We start from the raw sequence: 26,804 nt of genomic DNA on the forward strand, positions 1-26,804 counted from the left end.
GTTTAACTTTATGATTTTCATTTTGGTTTCTTATAAGCCCATTACGGTGGCAAGCCCTGCCACGTGTACAGAGTTAGTTTCATAGATTGTTGAGATGATTCTTGAACCACAAGGAGAGGGAAAAGTGCAGTCGTGCAGATGAGTAAATGTGTGTATTCCCCCACATTGCAGGGAGTTTTCGACATGTCATTTCCAAGACTAAATCGAATGGGTTACTGTTAACTGTAGTTGGTAGGATATGATAGTCACGTGATCCACTTCCTCTCTCTCTCTACAGCATTGTAAAACGCTCAAATCTCATTTCCTCAGCACTAACAATATCAGTGCCCCATCTACAACCGTCATACTGGGTGTGTGCCTACCTGCCTGTTGTCTCGTTTGCCTCATAGGTGAGTGTTTAACTTTCTTTTACTGAGGTTTATCAGGAGAAGTGCTAACCTTATGATCATTTTTTATGTTTTCAAATCTGAAATATAGAGTTAAAAAGGACCTAAAGAGCACCACGTGTTGGTTGCTTAATACTTATTGCATATACTTTTAACTTGTCAGGGAAAAATTATCACATTTTTTATTTTATTTTTTTTTTTTTAAATAATATTGTTACTCTGCTTCTTAACACATAAAGACAAACAGCACACTGTGGCCAACAGAGCTACACATCTGACTTAGTGTAGTATACATGTGACATATTCAAAAAAGATAACTGTATACGCAGATTAGTATGTTATTAAAGTATAAATGTAAAAATCGCATAGCAGTATAATTACACATACAGCAGGTTAAAAATGCTTGATTCCATTAGTGTGATGCAACAAATAAACATTCAGGCAGAAAGAAATAATAAATAGATCAAATTAACAAACTTATTTAATAAATAAATAAACACATCATCACCCAAAAATCTCAGTTCACTAACTGTAAGTTCATTGCTGTTGTTTTCATCCTGTGACTTGTTGTAGTATTAGGTACTTTTCTGTTACATACATTTCAGTGCCGCTTTACTGAGCATGTCATCTGGTTTGTGGTAACTCTTCCTCCAAACCACCTTGTGCGCCACGTGTCAAAGAAAGTGTTTGTATTCCTTGAGTTGGAAGTGTTAACTTTCTACTCAAAAAGACAAAATTCTGTTTGGTTTCACGTCAAATCTGACGCTGTTTAAAATGTGATCATTGCCAGGTACCAGTCCCCCTAAACATTTTCATGCACCAATAGTACATGAGCTACCTACAGCGACAGTTGGCACTCTTCACCACAAATCAAGCATGTCCTTTTCCTGTGTGAAAGCTCCACCCCGACACATGTGCCACTTGCACGCCAACAACAACACAGAGTGCTGGAGTGCTGATATGAACACTGCCGTGACTGTTTCACACCTTTGAGATCAATCAGTTTTGCACACGCATTAAGAGGAAAGATAGCAATCTGTGGCACGCATTACTTCGGATAAGGTGATGGGTGAATGTTGTTTTAGGTTTTATGATTTTTTCAGTCAAGCATTATGAAATAAATGCATGAAATCAAGGCAGTAATCATATTATATATTGGGGGGGGGGGGCACATCCTGCTGTCTGAAATTATTATTAGCAAATGTAATCATTTAGTCATAAACTAAACAAATTTATATTTTTATTTTATCTTTTAGTGTTGCAGTGTACAGCAGTTGTGTCTGTGGTTTGTCTGAGTGGTGCTGCAGCACCAGAGGAAGCTATTAGTAGACTGCTGTGGGTAGGTACAAGACCGCCACACCTCCCCGCTGATTTGGTCCCTCCAAGTGTTGACTACATGGCTATACAAACTTCTTTGACATGATGTACATAATTTATTTAGTGAAAGAAAATTGTGAAAAACCATAACGCTCTTCAACCCCGACTCACAGGTGATCCCATCCAGTCATGACGGGGAATTCCAGCCACGTCAAGCTAGACAACGCCACCTTGGCAATGTTTCAGAATGTCAAAGCCAGCATTACCATCTCTGTCATCTACATGATCGTCAGTGCCATTAACCTGGTCGGAAATGGCCTTTCCATGTGGCTGCTCATCTTCCGTACCTCCCCCAAGACCCCCTCCATCATCTTCATGATTAATCTCACCTTCACTGACTTGGCCCTCGGCAGCGCTCTGCCCTTTCAGATCGCCTACCAGCTCAAAGGATACAACTGGACTCTGGGACCCGAAATGTGCAGGTATTTTTATATCAATCAGCAGAAATCCAAAGGAAGTTTTCTGCTTTTCCACATTGTGTTTGTCAGGCCAAACATTACTGTCACAGCTACATCCACAGTCCACCTGTTGGGATAGTTTGTCATTTTAGGAAATACACTTGAATGGGAAGATCAATACCTCTCTCAGATGTCTGTGCTCAATATAAAGGTACAGCCAGCAGTTAGCTTAGCTTAGCATAAAACCTTAAACACGGTGAAAAGCTCACTAATTAATGTGTTCTATCTTATTTTGTTAATCCTTACCAAAACTGAACTGTTAATGTGACACCAAAGTCATGTTTGTTAAGAACTATGCCCTAGACTCTGTGATAGAGGGTGTGTTCGGAAATACTACTCCAAGTGCTGGATTGCACTCTGGCACAAACCAGACCGATCGTCTGGTTGTGCTCCGAAATTCAGAGTGTTTTTGGAACCGTTCAGTTATTCAGAACACCACTCTTTCGGAGCAGCAGAGCACACTCTGGGCACTCTGTCCCAGGAGACAGAGCAGCAGAGCAGCTGAGAGCTGAGCACAGTGAATGTGTGATGAACTAAACCATTTGTTAACGTGGAAATGTAACACTGTGTTTCTTAGAACAAACAGAGTGTGAACCTTAGTGTGAAAAACTCAGTGTAAAAGGTCAGATTACACAAGAAGACTTCACTCCCCCAGCAAAGATGTTGTCCAACTCAAAAACCCCTATAAAACCACAACTGTTAGTTTTTACTCTTCTGTTTCTATTTTTTTTTTTTTTAAACAAACCATAACACTAACGTGTTCCTTAGTGAGCTTTAGAGGTGCTTGTAGGTTGATGTTGTTACTTCTTGGAGTGACTGTAGCTTAATCATATTGAACAGGCAGATCAGAGTGGTGTTGATCGTCTCATCTTTCCCTTTAAAGGTCCAGTGTGTAGGATTTAGAAGGATACATTGGCAGTAATGGAATATGATATCAGAGGTTTCAATCACTGTGTTTTGTTACCCCCGGAATGAGCCGTTTATATATCTGCACAGAGAGCAGGTCATCGTTGACAGTGTCTGCAATGTTGCACCACCATGTTTCTACAGCTGCCCAGAACGAACAAACCAAACACCAGCTCTAAATAGGGCCACTCATGTTCTCACGACATGCAATGTCGAATAAAAAAAAAAAAACACTCTGTGTGTTCGAATACCCACACTACCATTCTATTTAGTATTTCTAGAAGAAAATGTATTATGTCCCAGTGCATAGTATGTAAAATGCAGTATGCCAAAAAATACCAGGATGTTCTACTGCCTGCAGTCGCATTTTGCTGTGTGCATGTCAGCATGCTTTTCATGCTATTCTGACCCACAAGCCCCTGCACAGTGCAAGACACATCATATCGACTGACTCGCAAGCAAATGAAAGCATGATAAAAACTTAGCAAACAAAAAAAGCTGAGCACACCTAACTGAGTGCTGAGCTGACAGCCCATCTCCAAACAGCATTGAAAAAACACTGATTTTTAATGTTAAAGTAAAACTCTCTTCTTCTCTGTATCCACCTACAGTTTCCTGACCCTTGTCTTCTACACCAATATGTACTGTTCCATTCTGACCATGATGGCCATCGGAATTGACCGCTACCTGGGCATCGTCAGGCCCATGCAGTTCAGAAAGACTAGGAAGAGGAAGACCATCGCTGTCTTCAGCTGCCTCCTCATGTGGGGTTTGGTCCTGTGCGTTCTGCACCCACTGATGATAGACCTGACCTTTGAAGTTTCTGAACTCGGGATTACCACATGCTTCGACATGCTGAAGTCAAAAATGCTCCCGAGCAGATTTGCCTGGGTGGCCTTTGTTGGTGGCATGGTGATCGTCCTCTTCTTCCTCCCTTTCTTAATCACGACATTCTGCTATCTGAGCGTCATACACAAACTGGCCAAAGATTCCAGGACAGCCCAGAAAAAGAGGGCGATACATCTTGCTGTCATTGTGCTCCTGGTCTTCACCTTGTGCTTTGCTCCCAACAACATCCTCCTGATGACTCACGCTGTGCTGAAAATCTTCTATGGGAAGTCTCTCTACATGGCCTACAAGCTGTCTCTGTGTTTCAGCTGCCTGAACAGCTGTCTCGATCCTTTCATTTACTACTTTGCTTCCAAGGATTTCAGACAAAAGCTGAGACAGATATTGAATCTGCAGAGCCATAGTAGCGCTGACTCAATGAAGATGGAGCATAAAGAGAGTTTGTACTCGGCACATTGCACTTTCGAGGGTTCGGTGAGAGAAAACAGCAAGGTGTCTTTGATGCCGCGACACACCACAGCATAAAGAGAAAGAACAGAGAGAGAGAGAAAAATAAGAGACAACGTGACAAAGGAAGTGAGAAAAAGATATTGACTGTGTTAAGGGTTGGCCTGAGTGTGTCAAGCTCTTGTACAACATCTTACCATTTCGGAATCAGATTACTTTTTAGAAAAAATGAACATGGAGGACATCTGAGCCTTTTTGCGAAATTAACCATTAGTGTTCTTGCATTACTCTAGACTGTGTGTCATTTCAGTGTATGGAAAAAAAAAGTTGTATATATATTTTATTTTCTGCCACAAGCATCAACATAGCTATTTTTGATAAAAGATGTAGCATGCACAAGTGCAAAATAAATGTGAATAAAATATTTGTATATAATAAGCCTTTTTCAGAGCAGACACAGCTGAGCTTTTAGGATTTACCATTATATGTGTGTACATGTCTCTATAAATGTCTGTATACTGTGTGTGTGAATTGCTGCAGTTGACCTTTTTACCTTTTTTAACTTGTTTGAAGTTGTCTTACTGTATTTGTTTTCTTCCTTCGTAGAAATAAATGCATTATTATTATTATTATTATTACTATTACTAGTCCATACCCATTGAGTGCACAGTTGCCCACGTACAGTTTCACATGGTGTGTGTTTGGGATACAGGTCATAGGAAATTGCAGATCAAATAGTCAACTGAACCCATTAAGAAGAGCAATGTATTCAGACAGAGTTTTTGTGAATTTGATGGCACGATTGCTTTATTGAAAGTACAGTAGCACCATTGCCAACAGTGGGATAGTTAGTGGGCTAAAACTGTACATTAGTAGTTGAGGTAGCACGTTGAAAGGCAGATAGTTAAAGTGTTTATATGTTGTATTGGCTTAAAAGTGGGGCGCACTGGTAGAATGACTGACTGACAGAATGACATACTGACAGTTTCTGTGATTATGTACAGCATACCATGCCATGACTTAATCATATCAAAAATTAGAAAAAACAACAACACTGGGCCACAGGGGGAGCCACAGCGATCGGTCCCATTTTAGCCAGTTTTAAGCATTTTTCTGTTGTTATAGCACCAACCAGTTGCCAATTAGAGTTAAATTTCTCCAGTCACCTTGAGGCGTCCTGTTCTACATATCTACCAAGTTTAGTAAAAATCAATATGGCGGTTAGGCCTAGATAAGAAATGAGCTCTCTAGCGCCCCCATTTGGTTTGATGGGGTCAATAACAGAGGGGTCCCCTCAGATTATGTGTGGTCATATGCCTACAAAGTTGCGTGGTGATGGGTGAAACCCTTGAGATGTTATACACCTTTATGTGATGAGCCACGCCCTCCGCAATATTCATTGCCTTATAGAAGCTCAGTTTTAGTAAGTTTTCCAACTTTTGCCAAGAGGGAACTTTAGATATTGGTCCCTAGATTATGTTCACCCAGTTTCATGCAGATCGCTCAAACTTCCTAGGAAGAGATCGAATTTAAGTCTCCTTCACCACCCACATTAAGCACTTACAGTCAAAAGTTAAAGCTCGTTTGAGCTTTCTATATCGCAACAAGGCGACCTTCACCCGTTTAGCCAGACACACACTTGTCAAAATGTCCATCCTGCCCATATTTGACCTTGGCGACACCATCTACAGGATGGCATCTCACTCTACCCTCAGTAAATTGGACCCTCTCCACCACTCTGCCATCCGTTTTGCCACAGGTGCACATTTCAGTACTCACCACTGTGACTTATACAACCTAGTAGACTGGACATCCCTCCACACCAGACGACTCCGCCATTGGCTTCAGCTCATTTACAAAACCATACTTGGTATGACACCTCCCTATCTCTCCTCCCTCCTGCACCTCTCCCACTCTGCCCTCAATTTAAGGTCCAGTAAACTCATTAAACTCTCTATCCCTAAAGCCCGCACAGTCTTTGGACGCAACACTTTCCGCTTTGCTGCAGCTAATGACTGGAACACCATTCAAAACACCCTCAAACTTACCGTCCTCACATCACTCACAGTCTTTAAACAAAATTTGCAACAAATTATAGTTGACTCTTGCACCTGTTGAGTAGGCCTACTTGTCATGTTTGTACTGTTTTTCACCTTTATTGTATTGTATTTATCAATTGTTTATTGTGTATTTTATATAACTTTATTTTTTATTTTTAGCATCCACTCCCCCCCTCCAGAGAGCCTTTGCTCTTTGGTTCAGGCTGCATTTGTAAACAAGAATTTGTTCTTAATTGCTTGCCTGGGTAAATAAAGGTTAAAACAAAAAAAACAAAACAAAAAAGTGTTTTTCAAAAAATTCAAAATGGCAGAAAATCTATATAACCGGAAGTTATGGGTTCTTGAGGCAAATGTGTTCCTCGTGAGGAGATCTCTGTGCAAAGTTTCATGTCTCTACTACATACAGGGCATGAGATATGCCCATTCAAAGTTTGCAATTTCAGTCAGTTGCTATAGCACCCCCCTTTGGCCAATTGATGTAATATTACTTCATTCGTATCCTCCCATGACCCTCTGCCACTGTGCCAAATTTCACATGGATTGACCAAGTCAGTGAGAAGAAAAACATGGAACAGACACACAGACAGAGTTTTCGTCATTATATAGTAAGATTATTATTATTAGTAATAGTATTAGTAGTCGTAGTGGTAGTGGTAGTAGGGTGAAGTCAGGTAAGTTGGGACATCAAAATGGGATACATAAGATTTTATATTTTTGGCTACTACAAATGTGAATGTTAGGTCACTGTGAGGGAATGAGGTCACATAGTGGTTGTACTCATGGAAGCATTTGCAGTATAACTGGGTATTTGTGGTGACGCGCACGCCCACCGGAACAAACATAGACGCTGTGGTAACTGCTTCTGTCTAGCCGGCTCGAGTACTTAGAAAACCAGATGATGTAATTTCACCAGCCTGGTTTCATGCCCAACAAACATACTGCAATTACATCCTGTAGCCACAGGTGGTGCCAAAGAGAATGAAATAGAGATGCCCAAGATCTTAACCTTATTTTATGGGGTCAAACGCCTTTTTTATTTTATATTTATTTAATTTTAGGGACTGTCTGTTGTTTATGAGAGGGGAGGTGTGCTGCAAATAGGGGGAGGCATGCCAAATATTTTTTTATCACTAGAGAGGGACTTTTTTTGGGGGTTAGAAGAGAGGCATACAGCTTTAAAAGGCTGGTTTTACTGCAACTTTATACAGAAAAAAAGGCATGTTTTCCCAAGATTACACAATTTGTCACACCCACAAATGGAAAAAACAGAAATTATGATTAGATAGTCAAATTTCCAATCGTCCTTGAACACCTCAGTCAGGAAAACGTAACCAAATCTGAGCTCAAAATAGTGATATTTCATCATAATCCTTTTATTCTATATTTGAAATTTAGCCAAAAGATAAACAGTTTGTAGTAACTAACCATCATGACTGGCAAGAGTGAAAACTACCTCAGTGAGGAGGTGTGGTTGACCCAGTTGCTAGGTATGATGCTTTCTTTTTTTCAGATGTGATTGGTTGTCAGCGACACTCCCATTTGTGAGCCTGCAAGGTGTGGACACCCAGTGGAAATGAAATGAAGTGCTGACTGTGAAAGTGTTGTTATTGTTAGTGTGATCACTCTGCTGATGGAAGGTTGAGACAGACACAAGTCATCACTACTGCACTGTTGCATCTTCCAGTTTTCCAAATATCTTAGCGTTGTGATCATTTTATTTCTGGTGTTAAAGCTTAACTGCATTGAGTGGGAAATGTGTGAATATCTCCAATGAGATCGACCACAGACACACAATATTTCTCCAACCTCTTAGTGTTTCCACCATTTTGTCCTCTGATTAAGAAACTCCTTAAAGTCCTCCTCCCTGCTCTTAACAGCTGTTTACCTTAGGAGCTCTTTAAAGGTCTGTGAATAACTTCTATCTTTACAAGGACCTAGTCTTAACTTTAAGGGGGAATTTTAAGAAAACATCAGTCGAACAATTAATACTATTCTCTATCTGTATTATGTTTTTTTCTCCTCCCCCTTCCTTTTTATCAAGGAAATGGGTGAAATGCTGAGATATAGGCTTACAGTATATATTTTTAATATACACCACTCCCATGAAGCTTTGGGGAACCAAGACCATAAAACCTATTCTCGCATTTGTTAACTGTCAGGTATGTAATTAAAATATGATCTAAGCTGTTGTGAAGGATCTCTTGGAAAAATCGAGACGTGTTTTCCATCTATAAGTTGTGGCTTATTGTTTAAAGGCTGTGATTCTTCAATAGTCTGTACAGTTACAGATGTGCCTTAATGTGCTTTTAGTGATTAACAATGATGCATGGCTAGATAAAAAATTGCTGAGTTGGGTCATATACTTAAAAGTAGTGGAGAAATGTTAAACTTTCATGAACTTAAGGTGAAATTTGGTTTGAACTATTTGGATATCTTCCAGTATTTGCAAATGAAGTCCATCATGCATGGTTTTGTTTAGTTTACTTAAAAATACTACGTTAGTGGATAATGAATCTATCTTACTATATACTGACGAAAACTCTGTCTTTGTGTGTGTGTCTGTTCCACATTTTTCTCCTCACTGACTTGGTCAATCCATGTGAAATTTGGCACAGTGGTAGAGGGTCATGGGAGGATGCGAATGAAGCAATACTACATCAGTTGGCCAAAGGGGGCGCTATAGCAACCGATTGAAATTGCAAACTTTGAATGGGCATATCTCATGCTTCGATTTTCGTAGAGACATGAAACTTTGCACAGAGATGCCTCTCCTCATGAGGAACAAATTTGCCTCAAGAACCCATAACTTCCGGTTATATACATTTTTCCACCATTTTGAAGTTTGAGCGATCTGCATGAAACTGGGTGAACATAATCTAGGGAGCAATATCTAAAGTTCCCTCTTGGTAAAAGTTGGAAAACTTACTAAAACTGAGCTTCTGTAAGGCAATGAATATTGCGGAGGGCGTGGCTCATCACATAAAGGTGTATAACATCTCAAGGGTTTCACCCATCACCACGCAACTTTGTAGGCATATGACCACACATAATCTGAGGGGACCCCTCCATTATTGACCCCATCAAACAAAATGGGGGCGCTAGAGAGCTCATTTCTTATCTAGGCCTATAGATACAGTATGTAGAACAAGACACCTCAAGGTGACTGGAGAAATTTTTAACTCTCGCAACTGGGTGGCGCTATAACAACAGAAAAATGCTTAAAAATGGCTAAAATACGACCGATCACTTTGGCTCTCCCTGTGGACCAACGTTTGGTTTTTTTTTCTAATTTTTGGTATGACTGAGTTATGGTATGGTATGCTGCTGCAACAAGGGCTAACCACACCCTTCCCATGTGTGCTACCACTGCGCCCCACTTTTAAGTCAATACAACATATAAACACTTTAACTATCTGCCTTTCAACGTGCTACCTCAATCATACTATCAAATTCACAAAAACTCTGTCTGAATACATTGCTCTTCTTAATGGGTTCAGTTGACTATTTAATCTGCAGTTTCCTATGACCTGTATCCCAAACACACACCATGTGAAACTGTACGTGGGCAACTGTGCACTCAATGGGTAGGGACTAGTTGATAAATTAAAGGATGCAGTCTCTGGCAGAAGTAATGTTGCCAAGATTTATAGATTATTATGTTGTATTTTTTCCAAATGTAGTGTATCCATAAAAGCACAATGGGAGAAAGATTTGGGTTTTCATCTTACAGCAGACCAGTGGGAAGCTATTCTGAGTCGCTCAAATTATTGTCTAAATGTGTGAGGTATAAAATTATACAAATGAAGATTTTGTTCAGATCCTACATTACTCCACACAAACTCAAGAAAATGAAAAGCAATGTTTCAGATAAGTGTTGGCATGAGTGTGGGATGACATGTACTCTTATACATTTACTGTGGCATTGCCCATTCTCCCATCACCTGCACAGAGTCCAGAGAGCATCCCAGGACAGAGCTGGCCTTCTTGATCAGCTTTATACATTAACTTGTGCTTATACTTTGCTGTTTGATTTGGTGTCCCTGTCAGGTAATGGGGGATCTGGTTGTTCCCTTCACAGCCAAGGGTATTTTTTTTACCGTGTTGTGACACTCCCTAAACAAATGCACAATGCACAATGTGTGTTGGTGTTTGGCCATGTTGGCAACTTCTTACTGTTAGCTTATACTATTGTATAGCTCCTTGAAATATCTGTGCTTGTACTCCCTCTCCTCTCCCACCTTTAATATTGAATTATGTTTTGTTTTTCACTGTGAACCTAGCTGGTTGAGAGGTGGCCACCGGGCCTTAGGGCTGCTGACTCCCTCTCTGTGTCTTCAATAGTGAACATGTTGTATATTTGTACTATTCTGCACTCTCTGTCCCATGCCTGGTCCTGGTGGGTTAGGGCTGGGCCCCTGACCTGCTGGCGCACAGCCGGGCAGGGGCTTAGTACCTTGCCCACGGAACTGGGCCACTCCCTCTGTGTTTTGTGTGTATGTATGTACATGTGGTGTGTATTGTTTTTGTTGTATTGTGTAAGAAAAAAAAAAAAAAAAAAAAAAAAAAAAAATATATATATATATATATATATATATATATATATGTAAAAAAATTTTTTAAAAAAAGTGTGTTTAATGTCTTTTTTTAGTTTCTTTTTTCTTTTTTTTCCCCCTTTTTTTATGCTTTTTTATGCTTTTTGCACCATGGTTATTGTTCCTGTCAAAATGAGTGATATGTGCAATTTGTTCAATAAAATGTGTTAATAAATAGAAATAAAATTAAAGATGGAAATTAAAAAATTAAAAAAAATAAATTCAAACTAAAATAAAAATTGAAATTAAAAAAAATATAAAAATAAAAATATAAAACAAACAAACAAAAATAAAAATCTATGACTGCCAGTGTGCGAATCATCCGCCCACTCGCGTACGTCTCTAACGTCATCACGTACGCGACGTCACACCGGTCGTCCTATCCTATCCAGCCTGTAGCAGGCGGCAGTCGGTGGCAGGTTCCTGACTGGAGCTGAGGAAACCAGGAGCAGGTAGGTGACACAGTCCGCTGCATTATATACAGTTAGATAACACCCAGACCTTTAAACGTGCTTCTCTTAAATTAATTTGTTCTTTTAACCATGTCACTTTTGTTGGAGCTGAGCTCGCGAACCAACCTTTGCTGTAAGTTAACGTATTAGCTGCTAGCTAACACCAAGTTATACTTTCGGAGAGCAGAGTTGTAAAGTAAGTAACAGTATGTCGTATGTTATATTTATTATTACGTGACGTGATTAGCTTAAGCTACATTGAGTGTGTAGGCACAGTAAACACATTGGCATGGGTCACAGTCGTTTGGAAAACCTGTAACTTTATTTAAATGGCTAACATTCATGTCATGCTTACAGTGGGTGGAGGTGTCTTTACAGCACAGCAGCTTATTGTGTTTAATGCGTTATTCTTTTATGTATTTATGAGAAATATTGGCTTGGCTGCAACTAACTGCTATTTTTATTATAGATTAATCTTTCATCCCATAAAACTTATCGACTAAGGACCTAATCTTTTCAGGACTGTATGGACTTGTCCTCAATGACACAACTGGACAGCTGCAGTCATCTGACTCCCCATGGCTGAGACATGAACTAGGCCACATCTGTAATGTTTAACTCTGCTCATCACCGTAGGGGCGTTTAGACCAGAAGGCCACCATGGTGCTCAACCCTGTCATCTCCAAGCTCACCGGGAAACTGGTCGTGCTGGCAAGCGCTTCACCCAGGAGACTGGAGATCCTCAGCAATGCGGTATGTGTTAAAGTCATAAGAAGTGTGTATATATCATGACAACTGCACATTTTGTTTGATTGTGAACACATGAAATTGTACATATTGAGTGGAGCTGGAAAAAGGTTTCTCTTCTGTAGTCCATGACTCTGCTTTCAGGACCAAAAACTTCTGACTTAAGAAATTAGAGTCAAGCTGTCCATGTGAATGTATGAATCTTATAAACACTTCTCAAACATTATTACAAAGTTGCTGATTTTCATATACCAAATAGTAGTTAATCAAACAAATGTAGGTGTATCTTACTTGTAAATATTTACCAATCCAGTCAGTATAATTGGCAAGCTCACAACAAAACAAGCCTGTGAAATCCAGGGCTGAATGAATCGGAAATGATTTGTTTGACCTGATGATAATGGTGTATTTATAACTCAGCAGATTAATCAGCTATACTGATATATTGACCCATATTAGCTTGTTGCAGATACTTTTGTATCAGTGTATACGTTGGTCGACAAGTAACAAGAAACTGCAGCACAGAACACAAAATTTACAAACAGTGTTTCGGTTGAATATGTGTACCACCAAAGAAAGCTGGTTTTTGTTTTTTGTTTTTTTAACTATAAAATATCACACTCAGTATCTTAGTCACAATGTTTTTGTGGATATTCTGTTTCTATGTAAAAGGATGATTCAGGTATTGAATCCGAAATTCAAAAAGGATGACGACTGATGAATAACAGAACAAATTCAGTGAGCCTCAGTGGTTCTTACTTAAATGTACAAGTGCATGTCAATACAAATCTGATATCATACAGCATGTGTGCATTGACAGAGACATACCGAAAACTTAAAGTGTAAGTTTGCATTTACCAGTCCCTCCAGAAAATCGCGTTCTTGCGATCGCAATAATTAACACAAATTCAACGAAAGACTGAAATATCTGCAGGGGCTTGCAATTTTTCGAAAGTCCCGCGATTTTCCGGCTGACCGGAATGTCACATCATTTGAAACGTCATCAGACGCGTCATCAAATCGCGCTAATGGCATTGCAGTATGAAGAAACGCTCTGTATTGACATAAGAATTTGCACTGTTTAAATGCATACAATATGTGTTGAATGTATTAAAATGTTATGTTTACAGCAGATGTAGCTTACATGTTGTTTTACAGTCACATTGTCTGGTTTGAGAGAAACTAATAAAATAAAACTAAAGAAGAGAACTATAAAAAAACATTTGCAGCTATTTTTGTAATATTCAGTATGATTATTATAGCAAGTGATTATATGACTTATTTTTTTGAAGGTAGTAGTTTTAGATTTGCCGCAGTTTCCCGCAAAAAAATCACATAAAAATGCCGCAATTTGTATTGCAATTTTTGACAAAAATTGGCCGCAAATTCAAGTTTTTTTTGCCGCGAGATCCTGGAGGGACTGATTTACATGTATAAGTTTAAAGTATAAGTTTAGTTTACATGTTACTTTAAGCTTTTGGTATGTTTCTGTTCATCAGTGTGTCTACAGGTCCTTAAAAAGCCTAAAAATCTCTTAAATTAAGTTTTCTTAATATTAGGCCTTGAAAAGTCTTTCACTGTCTTAAATTCCGATTCGATGGGTCTTAAATATTTCTGCGAAAATTACAACAGCCTGACAGACTGCTTACAATCATTGGACACACCTAAGAACTGCAATAATAAATAGTAGTATTAATAAATAGCATTAATGAAAGTGATATTTTGTTTTCTTTTTACATTAAACATATTAAACTTAAACTCACCCAATTGTTGTCATTTTGCCTTACTGTACATTTTAAACTGACATCAGTATTATATATATATATATATATATATATGAAATTTGTATTTCCATTGCAGGTTTGGTCTTAAATGTCATATAAGGTGGCCTTAAAAAGGTCTTAAAGAGCTTTAAATTTAACGCATATGCTGTGCCAGACGTTTCTCTGATTTCAGATTTGTGTTGCAATAAACTTACATACATGTCTATATTTGCTCAGCCTTCCCACATCATACAGAATCCCGCTACTTTGGAGGAGTCAAAACAATGTTGTGTAATGCAGACTGTTAGGTTGGGACATCTAAAAGGTCGACAGCTTATCTTAACCTCCAGACACCCACAGCCTCGACACATACAGTACAGGCCAAAAGTTTGGACACACCTTCTCATTCAATGCGTTTTCTTTATTTTCATGACTATTTACATTGTAGATTCTCACTGAAGGCATCAAAACTATGAATGAACACATGTGGAGTTATGTACTTAACAAAAAAGGTGAAATAACTGAAAACATGTTTTATATTCTAGTTTCTTCAAAATAGCCACCCTTTGCTCTGATTACTGCTTTGCACACTCTTGGCATTCTCTCCATGAGCTTCAAGAGGTAGTCACCTGAAATGGTTTTCCAGAAGTCTTGAAGGAGTTCCCAGAGGTGTTTAGCACTTGTTGGCCCCTTTGCCTTCACTCTGCGGTCCAGCTCACCCCAAACCATCTCGATTGGGTTCAGGTCCGGTGACTGTGGAGGCCAGGTCATCTGCCGCAGCACTCCATCACTCTCCTTCTTGGTCAAATAGCCCTTACACAGCCTGGAGGTGTGTTTGGGGTCATTGTCCTGTTGAAAAATAAATGATCGTCCAACTAAACGCAAACCGGATGGGATGGCATGTCGCTGCAGGATGCTGTGGTAGCCATGCTGGTTCAGTGTGCCTTCAATTTTGAATAAATCCCCAACAGTGTCACCAGCAAAACACCCCCACACCATCACACCTCCTCCTCCATGCTTCACAGTGGGAACCAGGCATGTGGAATCCATCCGTCACCTTTTCTGCGCCTCACAAAGACACGGCGGTTGGAACCAAAGATCTCAAATTTGGACTCATCAGACCAAAGCACAGATTTCCACTGGTCTAATGTCCATTCCTTGTGTTTCTTGGCCCAAACAAATCTCTTCTGCTTGTTGCCTCTCCTTAGCAGTGGTTTCCTAGCAGCTATTTGACCATGAAGGCCTGATTCGCGCAGTCTCCTCTTAACAGTTGTTCTAGAGATGGGTCTGCTGCTAGAACTCTGTGTGGCATTCATCTGGTCTCTGATCTGAGCTGCTGTTAACTTGCCATTTCTGAGGCTGGTGACTCGGATGAACTTATCCTCAGAAGCAGAGGTGACTCTTGGTCTTCCTTTCCTGGGTCGGTCCTCATGTGGCTGTAGCGCTTGATGGTTTTTGCGACTCCACTTGGGGACACATTTAAAGTTTTTGCAATTTTCCAGACTGACTGACCTTCATTTCTTAAAGTAATGATGGCCACTCGTTTTTCTTTAGTTAGCTGATTGGTTCTTGCCATAATATGAATTTTAACAGTTGTCCAATAGGGCTGTCGGCTGTGTATTAACCTGACTTCTGCACAATACAACTGATGGTCCCAACCCCATTGATAAAGCAAGAAATTCCACTAATTAACCCTGATAAGGCACACCTGTGAAGTGGAAACCATTTCAGGTGACTACCTCTTGAAGCTCATGGAGAGAATGCCAAGAGTGTGCAAAGCAGTAATCAGAGCAAAGGGTGGCTATTTTGAAGAAACTAGAATATAAAACATGTTTTCAGTTATTTCACCTTTTTTTGTTAAGTACATAACTCCACATGTGTTCATTCATAGTTTTGATGCCTTCAGTGAGAATCTACAATGTAAATAGTCATGAAAATAAAGAAAACGCATTGAATGAGAAGGTGTGTCCAAACTTTTGGCCTGTACTGTACATGCATGCTGACAATAAAGGACTCTCAGACCACACCGTGAACATATACAGTGCACAAGTCATACATTTCTTCATATATAATATTTTTCTCTACCACAAGAGTATAATTTTATTGCTTTTTTTTCTCTTGCACATCAGGGCTTAAGGTTTGAGGTGGTCCCATCCTGGTTTAAAGAAACTCTGGACAAGGGACTTTTCAAGGCGCCTCATGAGTATGCTGTTGAGACAGCCAAACAGAAGGCCCTGGAGGTGGCCAGGAGGATGCCCTTTGTGAGTTAAGCTCCTTTTTGTGTGACAGTGTATGTTACCTTGTTGAGTGACGTGTCGGTAACATTTTCTTTGCTTCAGAAACACCTGAAGACTCCAGACATAGTAATCGGAGCAGACACTATTGTGGTAAGAGCTTTGCGAATTTTATCTGTCTACTCTGTCTACGCTACACTCTAAATTCACTTTGGCTAGTATTTTTAATTTATTTAATTTTAGACTGTAGATGGCATGATTCTGGAGAAACCAGCTGACAAAGATGATGCTTACAGGATGCTCTCAAGGTGAGAGTTGTTGTCATTGTTGTTTCTAACTTTAGAAACGAAACAAACGGACAGGATGTTTTTCCACAGGCTCTGTCTTCTTTATTTTCTCTTCCAGTTTAAGTGGTAAAGAGCACAGTGTCTTCACTGGTGTAGCTATTGTCCTCTGCCATGAGAAAGAGAGTAAGTACCAACTGATAATGGTTAGACTTACAATTTGTCCTGTGCAGAAACTCACTAAGGGAAACTTGTTAGAACCATTAAAAAGAAGTGTTACAATGAAGGATGTTCATATTGAATGTGGCTGAAGTCTCAAATAATGAGGTAACGTATGTAGAAGCAATCCCTGTCAGCATGAAACCTCTGGTTTCCCACTGTCCTGAGCACACCATTTACAAGAGGTTTATCTACTCTGGCTACACTATGATGTCATAGTGTGCAGGATTTCTTTATATGGTCATCTGGTCATACTCTGTTAAGGCCCTGACACACCAGTCAGGGTCAAAGTTTGGCCATTGGCCATTGGCTGCATGACAGTTAAGTGGCCTTGTACATGAATAAAACACTTAATAGTTTAACGACTAATATTTCTTGTACAGGCGTTTTAATCGTTTGGACGACTAATCACGCACATCCCTGGTGTGTTCATGTGCAAGTTTTTGGCTGAGGCACATCGACATGAGGTGGCAAAGCAGAGGGTTCTCGTCACTGCTAGTTCTCCGTCAGTTTGGTGTGTCTGGCCCTTTAAAGTCATTCCCCGGCTGTGGTGATGGTGCAGAAGACCCAGAAACACTGACCAATCTGAGCAGACTGGGCTTTGTTTTAAAGAGACAGATGCTAGACGAAGCCTTCTCAGACAGAGGGTGAATACAGGTGTTCCGGCACAAACAGTATGAGAAACATTAAGTGGTTTTTTTTAGCGTTAAAGCATATAAAACAACCTTAAATACAATTATGAACCTTAAAATGAGCACAATACGCCCCCTTTAAATGTCCAGCAAGAATATGCGAGGAGAAACTGAGCAGTAAAGTACTGTAGATTGCATACTAATCTCCTAAACATATATGGAAGGCTTTACTGGCCAAATGTCGTGCACACATTTCATTTTTAAACCTCTCCTCCCCCCCAGACGAAGAAGTAGATTATCAGTTGATTGACTTCTACGAAGAAACAAAGGTGAAGTTTGCTGATCTGTCAGAGCAGATGCTGTGGGAGTACATCAATAGCGGTGAACCCATGTGAGTATGGACGTTTGAACTTTCACATATTTCTAATAGCTATTGATTTCTCTTAGTGTAGTAACGTAACCGAGCATTCATTCAGTGGATGACTGTCAGTGGGTGGGAGCTTCATGAACCTGTTGCTTTTTGGACTTTGATGCTTTGAGTTTTGTTCTATCTGTGTTTGCCTTGTCCTGTTTGACGGGGAGCATGTCAGCAAAAATGTAGATCTCTACGTGGGTCAATGAGAGTGCATTGCTTGATTAGTTCTGCATTTGAAGAATAAGAAGAAGCAGAAGTATAATACAAAAAACCGCTGTGTACATGTGTGCAAGTGCTTTTGTATGAATTGAGTATTATTGTAACTGTCGCTGTACAAGTGAAATGTTTGCGTCTGTGTGTCAGGGACAAGGCAGGAGGCTATGGCATTCAGGCCCTCGGCGGGATGCTGGTTGAGTACGTCCATGGAGACTTCCTCAATGTTGTGGGTTTCCCCCTCAACCGCTTTTGCAAACAGCTGGACTTTATTTACAACTGCTGTACTTCCTTCTTGGACCAAGAGAGTGCGCCTGTGCAGCTGAGCCACAACAGCACTCCCATAACCTCCATACTCACTCAGCCCTCACCCAACCTGCCAGCTCAGTCCAGCCACAGTCCCAGCTCTTCGGCCAAACACAACTCCTCATCCAGCCCATCTGCCAAGCATACACACCAGAGCTGCTCTTCCGCCAGTCCCGCCCATAAAGTTAGTTTTCTCACCCTACGAGCACAGTGTCACCTTTCATTTGTCATTATTTGTAAGTAACAGCCTCCTCTTGTAGGTGAAAAGAAAAGGCAGTCAAAGTGAAGTGGATGAGAGTCCCTGGGCATTGGTCAACAGCCTTTCTGAACACACAGAATCTGAGAATACAACACTACTGCCGATGACCAGCAGAGGGCAGACGATAGAGCTCAATGTGACAGAGCATGAGGACAGTGAGCCAGAAAAAGAGGACCTGCAGCGAATGATGGGTCTGATGGATGGATTCAAAGCCTCAAAGGTAATTAGAGTTAACAGGGTGTCCAAAGGTACAGAAAAAGTCTTAAAATATCCTAATTTCAACATTTCAGCATAACATTTAAAAAATAGCACACTATGAATATTACGCCTTCACAGTCTTTAAACAGACTTAAATTTGAAACTGTTAAGTCTTAATTGCCACAGACATTTTTCATTTACAGTATTAGTCTGTTAATTATTGTCAAAATGAGATAAACTCTTTTGCGTGAAAGTCCACATTTGTGATGGTTTAAACCTACCAAAAAAACCTAATACTGTCTTCTTACTTTATACTCGCACTTACTTAGCTCTGCTAACTATAATAAAACCTACTTCTGCACAGATCACAGATATACTTACCTTTATACTTACCTGCAATGCTTGAATAAGAAAATAATAATAATTTTCAAAACGGAGTTACAAAGTGTTTTACATGTCAATAATTAAAACAGACAAGATGTGAAAACAACAACTTTTAAAAGAACTGGTAAGAAAAAGACGATTTGTCCAAAAATCTGTCTTAAATTTGGTTGAAATTATCTTAAAAAGGTCTTAAAAAGAAGCATTATGTTGAGGTGTCTAATACCTGTAGACTCTCTGGATAAAACATGTTCGATAACACTGTTTTAATTTGGTTGCAATGGCATATTAATCTTTAGTTAGCTTATATTTTAGGTACAACTTTTTTTTTAAATTGCTTTAGGAGATGCACTGAATTCAGGCCTTTTTTTTAAAAAAAAAACTCGAAAGGATTTCTTTTGAGTCTGTACGGGGAGTTTCGAGCGCATGATCCCAGTCAGCACTTGAGCTCTGTGTCGAGGAGGCAGTGGGCCTGGTGTTAGACGGTCTGCTATACTTATATTTCTGGAGTTTAGTTGCCGCTTCGTAGGGAGCACTTGGGATATGAATGAACTTGTTTGTAGATCAACGCTGTTTCAGTTATTTAAAAAAAGGAAAAAGCTGAGCAGGAGCTCAGCAAAAGACGTCTCACTCCATTATTCGCTCTCTAGCGCCCTCTTTTAAGCCTTTTTTTTATGCAAAACTTTGTACATAAGTAGGAATGTAGCACAGCATGGAAGTGCAATAAAGACGTTTTGTCCCTAAAATCAGTGAATAAACATGATAGATAATTGTGATTATCAATTTTCCTCAATCATACACTCCTATTGATAGATTGATACCACTTTTATATATGTGTGCGTTAAATATAAAGCCACAACCCAGACGTCAGCCTAGCAGGCATAAAAATAGGGAGCACAGGGAAAAGCAATTGTAGAAGTTAAACAAATCACTTCTACCAGCTCCTCTAAATCTCACCAACTAACATGTTGAACCTTGTTTGTTTAACCTGTCCAATTGAAGTGTAAAAAGGAGAAGTTGTGGGTTTCACTGCACTTTTTTTTTCTTAGACCTGTGTGTGTGTGTCTTGATCTGCACAGGAAGTCTAAAATTACATATCGTATTCATACAAATAAAATGACTCTTTGCTTCTGTATCCATTCTGCCATTCTCAAAATGTCCCAGGCACTGTTTACCGCATCCAAGATGTGCGTGTTTGACTTGCTACAAAGCAGACCAGGGCTGGATGCAGCACAGGTGGCCCAGGAGATCAAAGCCTCAGTGAAGGGCACTGAATGCCTGCTGGAAGCCTGCGTGTCACTGGGACTGTTGAAGAGCAAACAAAGAAGTGAGTCAGCCCTTACCTCTGTTGAGATAACATTTAATGTTTAACTTCAAATTAACTTCCCACACGTTTTATAGCATCTGTACTCGAAGCGGGCCAGAGGCCAGGGTATGAGAACACAGATCTGGCCACGCGCTTCTTGCTGTCAGACGCTGCTTTCTCGCTGCGGGGCTACATCCAGCACTGCGACGACACAGTGTGGCCTCTCTTCTCCCACTTGGAGAGAGCTGTGCAGGAGGGGGCCAATCAGCGCGAGAGGGCTTTTGGCAAAGTGTCCAAGAATATGTTTCAGGTGACTGTCTCCAAGTTCAGCCAAGTGAAGGGAGAAAACATTTGAATATATTTTACAGATGCTATTTTTTTTTTTTTTACATCATTTGTTTCTGTTTAAAGGATACCTTCTACAACAGTCAAGAAGTCAAGCTGAGATTCATGAATGCCATGCACAGCATCGCTAAGGTTACGGGAAAGGCTGTCGCAACAGCCTTTGACCTTTCCAGTTTTAAAACTGCCTGCGACCTTGGAGGTAAGGGAAGGTTGTAAAGCTGTAAAAGTCCACTATTGGATTAAGGGGATAAATGTAAAAGCCTCCTGAACAATGAACACTAAGGGAATTCTAACCAGGAGAAGTTTCAGCTGTTGCCCAGTTCAGACCAATGTTTCACAACGAGACGAAACTGTTTTAGAACGTTGCAGAGAAATGTTGCAGTGGTTTGTACTGGCCGGTCTGAGCCCCACTTAACTCATTAAGGCCACCCCCCCGCCCTCTGTTTCCATCCTCACGGTGTACAGGTGTGGGACAGTAGGTCGCTGCTGCTCGCTGTGTGTGCTTATTGATCCCCTCACACACACATTCTCATTGACTAACTTATTGGCGCTGCTTACATATATTATTGTGCCTGCTTTGTTTCTGTTTTCACCGTTTCATCACTACTACAAATGCAGCTGTAGCCAGTATCTCACTCTCACTATCCTCATTCATATTTTTAGAAGCTACAAATTATATTCAGCCACAAAATAAGCCTGAAAAGCTGCAAATCAGAACAGAAGTACAGAGAGTTGTTGCATTAAGATGATACACTTCATTTAGTTGCATTGGTGTGAACCAGCAGGTTTTTAGAATGATGCAGAATGGCATGTTGCAAGTAATTGCCTGTTTCAGCTCGACTTGTTGTGAATCTTTGGTCTGAACTGGGCTTAACACATTGGATCTTTAAATCCCCGAGTAATAAACCAGTCTTGTATATGTATACATCATCTTGTTTTTGTTTTTTCCAAGGCTGCACAGGTGCCATGGCCTACGAGTTCACTAAAGCTCACCCTGGGCTGTCTGTGACAGTGTTCGACTTGCCATCTGTTGTTGAGATGAGCGAGCATTTCCAGCCGCAGCAGACAAACAACAGGGTGTCATTTGTAGCAGGTGTGTATCTGTGTCAAAACACAGTCTTGGCTGTCAATGTTCAATGACAGAAAGTTATCTTAAATGTCCAGTATCTTAGATATCGAAGTAACTCACTCACTCACTCACTCACTCATGGCTTTGTTTTGTCTGCATGAACAGGAGACTTCTTTAACGATGAGTTGCCCAGAGCAGACTTGTACATCCTGGCGAGAATTCTTCATGACTGGCCTGATGAGAAGGTGCATGTTCTGCTGAGTAAAATCGCGGATGCGTGCACACCAGGTAAATTTAATCTTTTTAACTATATGTTTTGACTAAACAATGAATGCTAACATAATTTATATGTGTATAAGTATAGCAGTCACAGGCCAGTGAAACTTTGGAGTCTGCAGTTATTTATCTCTATAGCGTGACTGTGGCAACTGAGTTAGTTCCCACATTCTGATAAAATCATCTAAAGTCAGATGCTGTGTTGTTTGGTTTCAGTAATCTGCAGACTCTTTGGCCTCAGCTTAACCGCTGCTGTAAACCTGATAGTGTCAGTGTTCAACTGATTTAGAATGTATGATTAAATCTGTTATTTTGCGATATATAAAACAACACTGGCAAGAAGCTAGCAATTTCAAAGCCAAGCCAAAATACCAGTTTGGTATATTTGGTTTCCTCCTTGATCTTTATACTTTGCCTGAAGCAAAGGCATGCAAGGGGATAAGAGGTTACAAAACCACCACTATTGTTCTGTTAAGTTGTACATCTGCATACACATCATGCACTTGCACCATGCCGCCAGGCTGTGGACTCCTGCTGAGTGAGATCTTCCTGGATGAAGACAGAAGCGGCCCGAGTCGCGGGCTGCTCCAGGCCCTCAGCATGAGCGAGGGGAAGCAGAGGAGCGCGCCAGAATACAGTCTACTTTTGAAGAGCCACGGTTTTGAAACGGCACATGTCATACATACAGAGAACCTTCTGGATGCTATGCTCTGCATCAAAGCGTGACTGACAACACCTGCAGCAACACTATAAAAAAGGTCTTGTGATATATTGTATACTGTAGGCAACATTTGGCAAAATCAAGGCCTGAAGTCTGGAATGTTTTAAGATGAAGTGTGAGTCTAGTGTGAGTAACGTGGTGATCTGATACAGACTGATCAGAATATTGTTTTGTATGTCTGATCGGACATTTGATAATGTTCCTTTGAACTGGGGTGTTGAACAATCTCTTCTGTTGGGCCGTAGGATGTGCAGTGCTCATAGCTGAGACCATGTTGGACGGACTGACACCCTACTCTGCCCTGCAGTCTTTGAACATGCTTGCCCAGACTGAGGGAGTAGAGAGGACAGAGAGCCAGTACGCAGACTTGCTGAGCAAACATGGATTTGGGGACATGCGTGTGGTTCACACTAAGAACTTCCTTGATGCTTTTATTGCCATTAAAATGTAGCATCTGAATCATGCAAACAGATCCTCATGTATTTTATTCATTTCACTGTGGCTGGTCGTCTTAGTTCAGTTTTTGGAACTTTAATCAGTCCTCTAAAGGTCACACCACAACAGATAACACCAAATCTTACTGACGCAAAAGTACAAGCAGTCACATAAACACCATGCAACTCTTTTTGACTCTTCTATGATTTGATGCACTGTGAAGTCTGCTGAGTTCATCACGTGTTATACATATCATATATATCTCGCTTGTGGTGCAGCTGCTTACTTATATCCTGTGTTTGCAGCTGTACAACTGTGAGAAAATCTGCATTAGTTAAAGCAGTGTTTGCTCACCAGGTTCATTGTGATACTTGCAAATCAGACCCATCGCCATCATGTTTCTTTTCTTTGTAAACAGCCAGTATCAATCTATAACAAAATATGTTATGAAATACAGTATATGCTTTCTCTTCATTAAGTATAAATAAGCTATTAAAAAAACCATACAATTAAATGAATAATCCCTTATTTACATAGGTATTTTTGTCACATATGTGATGATGATTTCTGGGTAATATGCATGTTGGTGTTATCAAATGTCAAGTCTCTATTTGATCATGTGATGATAAGATTTTATGATAGCTTGTTAAGGCGTATGACAAGTAACTAGCATGCCTCAGGGCTCTGTCATAATAGCATGCACTACCTTACGCCTCTGCTGGTGTTACAGGAAAGTAAAAATCCCAGCACCAGCAAAACAGTTGTGATGCTGTAAATGCGGTTTCAGTAGCAATGGCGGAGGAAATGTTCAGATCCTTTACTTAAGTAAAAGTACTAATACTAAGATGTAAATACAAATAATACTCCGTTACTAGTAAAACTGCATTCAAAATCATATTACAATGGGAGTGCAATCACGAAAATGTATTAAAATGTATTGCATAAAAGTATTAAAAGTAAATGTACTCCATGTGGAAGAATTTTAATCAATTTAATAAATCAAAATAAAGTAATTAAATAGTTGCCAGATAATTTCCTAATCAACTGCATTCAGCTGCACTTGTATTTTTACATATGTTTTGTGCACAACAACCTTAATTTTCAAAGTAACTATTAACTGAAGTTATCAAATAATTATAGCGTAATAAAAAGCACAATGATTCCCTCTGAAGTATGGTGAAGTAGAAGTAGAAAGAGGTATGAGATTGGATAAGTTAGAAACACATTGTGGTGTGATGAGTAGCCCCCAACTGTCTCTATATGTATATCTTGATTCAACATCCTTGTTAGCACAATTATTTATGTTATTTACTCTGTCTTTATCTGTTATTACTTGATTTCAATCCAAATTTAATTCAGCCCCACTCTTAATTGTAATTTTTTAATTAATTTTTTCTTTTTTTTTTTTTTTAAATTTATTTATTTTGCTTGAGGTCGTCATATATACGGAAACGTATTGCATTCACTTGACAAAAAAGCCCTGTTTTTCTGAGTAATTTTTTCTGTTTTTCTGAGTAATTTATTTACTTTTTTTTTTTTTTTTTGGTGTAATATTTTCTGTTGTTGGTAGTAATTTTTTCTGTTTTTCGGGGAATCTTTTTTTCTGTTTTTTTTTTCTTTGTAAATTTTTTTTCTGTTTTTCGTGGTAATTTTTTTTCCTGAACCTGTTACTAACGTAGCCTGTTACACTGAGCAACAGGCCTACACTAGAAGGATGCAGTGGAAAACATAGCTAGATTATCATACCCTGTGTGTAACTAGAAAAAGAAAAAATTACACAAAAAACAGAAAAATAAATAAATTACTTTGAAAAACAGAAAAAAATTACTCAGAAAAACAAGGCTTTTTTTATTGTCAAGTGAATGCAATACGCTTCTGTATTCATATGTTCATATTGCTTTTATAAACCAATAAAAAGAGAATTACAAAAAAAAAAAAATCACTAAAGTACAAAAAATTTATACTTAAGTACAGTACTTGAGTAAATGTACTTCTTGACATTCCACCACTGGTCAGCAGAGGAATACACAGTCACTGAAAGTATAGTAGTGTTTCTTTAGCCCACGAATATAATCTAAATTTGATTATACGATAATAAATACAAATAAACTTGTTTTCTCACGTTGGAAAACATTATGTGAACTTTGAAAAGCAGATGTTTTCTCTTATCTTGGTGGACGTGCTCTTGACCACTCCTAAAATTTCTCTTGCCTTAGAGAAGAGCAAAAATAAAACATCCCAGAATCAATGGGAACCAGCAAAACAAGAAAAAAATAAGAGTAAATTTGTTCATATATCGCCTCCTACACAAGGCCCATTGTTTCTGTACAGGGGGATCATCAGCTCTCAGCACAGGGCTGCCTTTATTCTGGCATCTATTACACAGTTAAAGGTAAAAACCACTCTGTGATTACTCTGTGTGGCGTCCTCATTCCTAAAACACTCACACTGTGGTCAGCGGGCTGACGGCTGTGGCTGGAAAGTTCACCCTGCCTCTTACACACTCTGAAGTGTCATGTCCTGGTGATGCAATCAGCATGCAATGAGAGAAAGATGATTAATGAAGAAATAAAATCTAAGCAGCGCTATCGCCTAAGTGGGATGTCATTCTTGTACACTGATGTTTTGCGTCTCCCCAGCGGACATGACTTCATGTTCACTTGAACTCTGTAGGAGGCTGGTGGAGAGGATTGTCAGTGATGAGGCATGGGTGGAGCATTCCTCTCAGTCTTGTGTGCACTATTTAAACACAGCGTACACTGTGGCCACATTTGGTCTGTTTGACCATAATTGCCCCTTTTTTGTGAGGCATGATCAAACTGACTACTTATCCTGTGACGTTAATCTGTCCCAAATTCTGCAGAGAAAATACTTTGCTTGTCCCTGTTAAACTTACAGTAGACGCACCTCCTATAAGTGATATTTGATACCCTGGAAATGGAAGCCAAATATTTATTTTGCAGTTGAAAGACTTGCTTTAGCTCCTTGCTGTGGCCGTAAACCTCCTCTAGATGGCACCACAAACCTGCAGATGTCTCCAGAAAAACTTGGAGACACAGAGTTCCCTGTTTTGTTAAACTAATTCTTTCCAGTGATGTATGCTGTGAAGATTGCTTGAATATAAAGTGACAGGAAGCTATCAGAATTAAGGTTTATGCGTCCAAGTTTGGATATTAATGTGTGTATTTTATATGTATGGTTGGGTAGGATAGTCACTTAATGCGTAGAAGCATACATGACACCATCCTTTAATTCCTTACAGATATACATCTTGGATTTCAGTTTGGAGGCAGCGAGTAAAGCAGCCAAACAGCTGATGGGAATGTGGGAATATATCTCCGGCCAGGATAAATAGCTCTTATTCTTTGTGACACTGAAAGTGTATCCGGACTACTCTTCATTTTGGATCCCTCTCTAAGTATTTTCCTAGAAGGGTAATAAGGGTGGTCATGTTATTCATGGCTATTTTCTTGT

General features: G+C 39.7%; 2 protein-coding genes across 4 annotated transcripts; both read left to right on the top strand.

Moving 5' to 3' along the window:
* Positions 1-212: 212 nt before the first annotated feature.
* Positions 213-6,740, top strand: p2ry8 (P2Y receptor family member 8). Of its 2 annotated transcripts, XM_049593617.1 has the most exons (4): positions 294-389; positions 1,643-1,725; positions 1,877-2,185; positions 3,739-6,740. In XM_049593617.1, the coding sequence occupies exons 3-4, from the start codon at positions 1,893-1,895 to the stop codon at positions 4,499-4,501; spliced, it is 1,056 nt and encodes a 351-aa protein (XP_049449574.1). In that variant the 5' UTR covers positions 294-389; positions 1,643-1,725; positions 1,877-1,892; the 3' UTR covers positions 4,502-6,740. The 2 variants fall into 2 exon arrangements, with proteins under 2 accessions (XP_049449575.1, XP_049449574.1); XM_049593618.1 differs by lacking the exon at positions 1,643-1,725 and having other exon boundaries at positions 213-389.
* Positions 6,741-11,454: 4,714 nt separating this feature from the next.
* Positions 11,455-23,363, top strand: asmtl (acetylserotonin O-methyltransferase-like). 2 transcript variants are annotated; one of them, XM_049593590.1, is made up of 16 exons: positions 11,455-11,527; positions 12,164-12,280; positions 16,167-16,298; positions 16,377-16,424; positions 16,515-16,579; positions 16,677-16,741; positions 17,689-17,797; positions 18,185-18,524; positions 18,601-18,819; positions 20,343-20,505; positions 20,580-20,794; positions 20,896-21,028; positions 21,782-21,922; positions 22,064-22,186; positions 22,695-22,932; positions 23,141-23,363. In XM_049593590.1, exons 2-15 carry the CDS (start codon positions 12,188-12,190, stop codon positions 22,898-22,900), a joined length of 2,052 nt encoding a protein of 683 aa, XP_049449547.1. In that variant the 5' UTR covers positions 11,455-11,527; positions 12,164-12,187; the 3' UTR covers positions 22,901-22,932; positions 23,141-23,363. The 2 variants fall into 2 exon arrangements, with proteins under 2 accessions (XP_049449547.1, XP_049449545.1); XM_049593588.1 differs by lacking the exon at positions 22,695-22,932.
* The last annotated feature ends 3,441 nt before the right edge of the window (positions 23,364-26,804 follow it).

Source organism: Epinephelus fuscoguttatus, linkage group LG13 (genome assembly GCF_011397635.1).
Source record: "Epinephelus fuscoguttatus linkage group LG13, E.fuscoguttatus.final_Chr_v1".
NCBI lineage: Eukaryota > Metazoa > Chordata > Actinopteri > Perciformes > Serranidae > Epinephelus > Epinephelus fuscoguttatus.

Bases quoted from the DNA above. Each gene is read 5' to 3' on its own strand.
- p2ry8 (XM_049593618.1), top strand. From the start codon at position 1,893: ATGACGGGGAATTCCAGCCACGTCAAGCTAGACAACGCCACCTTGGCA. The intron at 2,186-3,738 runs GTATTTTTATAT...ATCCACCTACAG, and splicing joins CTGGGACCCGAAATGTGCAG to TTTCCTGACCCTTGTCTTCT.
- asmtl (XM_049593590.1), top strand. From the start codon at position 12,188: ATGGTGCTCAACCCTGTCATCTCCAAGCTCACCGGGAAACTGGTCGTG. The intron at 17,798-18,184 runs GTGAGTATGGAC...TCTGTGTGTCAG, and splicing joins ATCAATAGCGGTGAACCCAT to GGACAAGGCAGGAGGCTATG. The intron at 18,525-18,600 runs GTTAGTTTTCTC...CTCCTCTTGTAG, and splicing joins CCGCCAGTCCCGCCCATAAA to GTGAAAAGAAAAGGCAGTCA.